We start from the raw sequence: 2,597 nt of genomic DNA, 5'->3' as shown, positions 1-2,597 counted from the left end.
AGTACACAAATTGTCAAACGCAACATCACGATCCCAATCAGACAATATCTTCCTTTTCGAAACCGCTCACATTCACGATTTAAACTTCTTCATAAATAAAATCGATTATTATAAAAAAATTAAATCGGAAACGCATTAGGACATCACTAATTCATTAGATTTGAAGCTGTCAAAAGTTAAAAAAATGGTTGGACGGAGTATAGCGTGTTTAATTAATTTATTGATTGTCTACTAACTTTGAATCTTATTTTTTTTCAGCACTCGGCTTCAAAACATACGAAGACGCAAAATTATTCGGTCGCGACATACACTCGCTACTGCGAATCCACGATCGCGCTAATAACGAAAATGTTAACCATTTGGCCGAAATACCGGAGTACAATCCCATCCCTATCGTTACTAAGTCTGCCAACACCGTCACTATAGATTACACCAACAGGAATTACAATGAACAATACGTCGACAACTTATTAGGGCCAGATCCTCCTCTTTTGACAGATCTGATAGTAAATTCGACGGAAAATTTTTTCGATCCGTCAAGGTTGCAGAAAAGGATAAATATTAATGTTCAGCTTAAAAGTGAAGATGTGGCCAAAACGTTGAAGGTGTGGGTGAGCAAAGGTGCGATACCGCCTACATCGCTCTTTTTTAATATCTTTCGTAAGATTAAGAGCAATAAGTTTTCAATTGATGGTAATGTTGACGACTAAAACCAAATTGGGCTTTGTAAAACGTGACCACACGTCCCGCTTTTTAGGTTCGTGTCCCGCTGTCCCTTAAATACTTAACAATGTCCCGCTTTGACAAAATAGAATAATCGTGACATAAATTTTAAAACAAAATGGCGCTAAATTGAAACATAATACATTAAACCAGACAAGATTAGTTATTTTTTAAATTTTTGATAATTGCGGTAACTGTCATAAACATGTATTTTATTTTTAAAACAACATAAAAGTACAGGCGTCCCGTTCTGCGGGTAAAAAATAAAGGTAACGTGTGCGTTGTACAGTCACGTCAAGACATTGACACATGACACTTTAGGTTAGGGCTTTTAGGGTCGTATTCTAGAACTCTACTCAATGCTCAAGTCAGGATTGCACTGGAAACACAAGCACTGGAAATACGACCCTAATGGCAGGGACTTGAGTATGATTTCGAGTGCTTTAAATCATACTCAAATCCTGACTTGAGCATTGAGTAGAGTTCTAGAATACGACCCTCGGTCTCGCTGCCATCGAGTATCGCTGCGTTTCCGCGTCCCGGAAGAAATCGAGAATCGTTGTGGTCTCAAAAATACCGGGAAAAAAACTATTTTCGATACATTTCATTCATTCATTCATTTAAATTTTTCAAAAGTTGGTTATTATTTATTAGGTTAATAATATTGATTGTAATGAACATTATGATGTTTTACTACTATGATTTGTAGTTTCATCATCCTATTACTGCCTTCATATTACTTAGCATGCCGAACAAATTCATATTTTTAATTATTCTACATTAATGAATGGTGCTGGTGAAATTATAGGCACGTGGGACTCGTCAACTTATGTGTCAGGGTGTCGGGCGCATTGGCAGTGCCCCTCAGATCTTTGCGATTTAAAGCTCTTGAATGGCGTTGCACCTGTTATGGACAGGTGTGTCGCTTACCATCAGGCGCACGACTTGTTCGTCCCGTCACTTGATACTATAAAAAAAAATCACATTTCCTTTATATCTACACACTAGCCTTTACCTGTTCCTATTACCTACCTATTATGACTGCCTCCGTGGCCGAACGGTTACCATGCCGGACTGCCACGCAGAGGTCCCAGGTTCGATTCCAGGGCCGGGAGAAATATTTATATGGCCTACATTTATTTCTCTCGTGAGTTTGGGTGTAATTTGTGGTTTTCTATGTGTGTGACCATAGCATCCGCGACACAGGGTTTCCCTAGTGCGGGGCTATGTTCAGTGTGTGCTTTATTATTATTATATTATTATTCCTAAAGTAACGCATCCAAATTAACACCCTTGTTAAGAAGTTTAAAATAATGCCATCTTCTAATAATCACTCTTTATAAGATAAGAGTTTGAGAAAACAAGGCGTCGATAATAAACTTTATGGTCAATTGTGTAATGTACAAACTTGATAAGAGCCAAAATCTTCCGCGGAATGCGCAAGCATTCTCCAGCATGCGCGAGAATCCCGCGGAAAATTTTGGCTCGTATCTAGTTTCTACGTTACACAATTGACCATAAAGTTAATTATGCTATGTACAATATTGTTACGAAAATTCGCTTCCATGCCGTTCCGCCGCAATATAAATCGAGCCTTATAGGTTAGGAAAAGAAGTTCTCTTTATTATTAAATACTTTCCCAGACACATAATGCGAGGCACTCAGTACAGAGTACTAAAAAAACCGACCTCAAAAGTACGTGGAATTACGTCTATTTGCTAAGTTTTATTGAAATATCCCATAGTTCGCCACTATACGGGACTTGACACAGGAGATAATAAAAATCGGTTCTCATTACTCAAAGTATATTGAGGGAAAAACGCCTTGAATTGGAGAATAGCAAAACCAACCATTAAAATAATTGCTCCTTAAGT

General features: G+C 37.9%; 1 protein-coding gene across 1 annotated transcript in view; it reads left to right on the top strand.

Annotated features, from left to right (window-relative positions):
• Nucleotides 1–1,594, top strand: part of LOC113234436 — a 4,830-nt gene extending 3,236 nt beyond the window's left edge. The window contains exons 3-4 of the mRNA XM_026469746.1: nucleotides 253–1,044; nucleotides 1,213–1,594. Coding sequence (XP_026325531.1) covers nucleotides 253–710 — 458 coding nt within the window. The 3' untranslated portion in view covers nucleotides 711–1,044; nucleotides 1,213–1,594. The remainder of the gene's footprint in view (nucleotides 1–252; nucleotides 1,045–1,212) is intronic.
• Nucleotides 1,595–2,597: the final 1,003 nt, after the last annotated feature.

The sequence above is a fragment of the Hyposmocoma kahamanoa genome, unplaced genomic scaffold (assembly GCF_003589595.1).
Source record: "Hyposmocoma kahamanoa isolate Upper Pololo Valley unplaced genomic scaffold, ASM358959v1 84, whole genome shotgun sequence".
In the NCBI taxonomy this organism is placed as follows: Eukaryota; Metazoa; Arthropoda; class Insecta; order Lepidoptera; family Cosmopterigidae; genus Hyposmocoma; species Hyposmocoma kahamanoa.
Note: the sequence above shows the minus strand (reverse complement) of the source record. Positions and strands in the feature narration are given on the sequence as shown.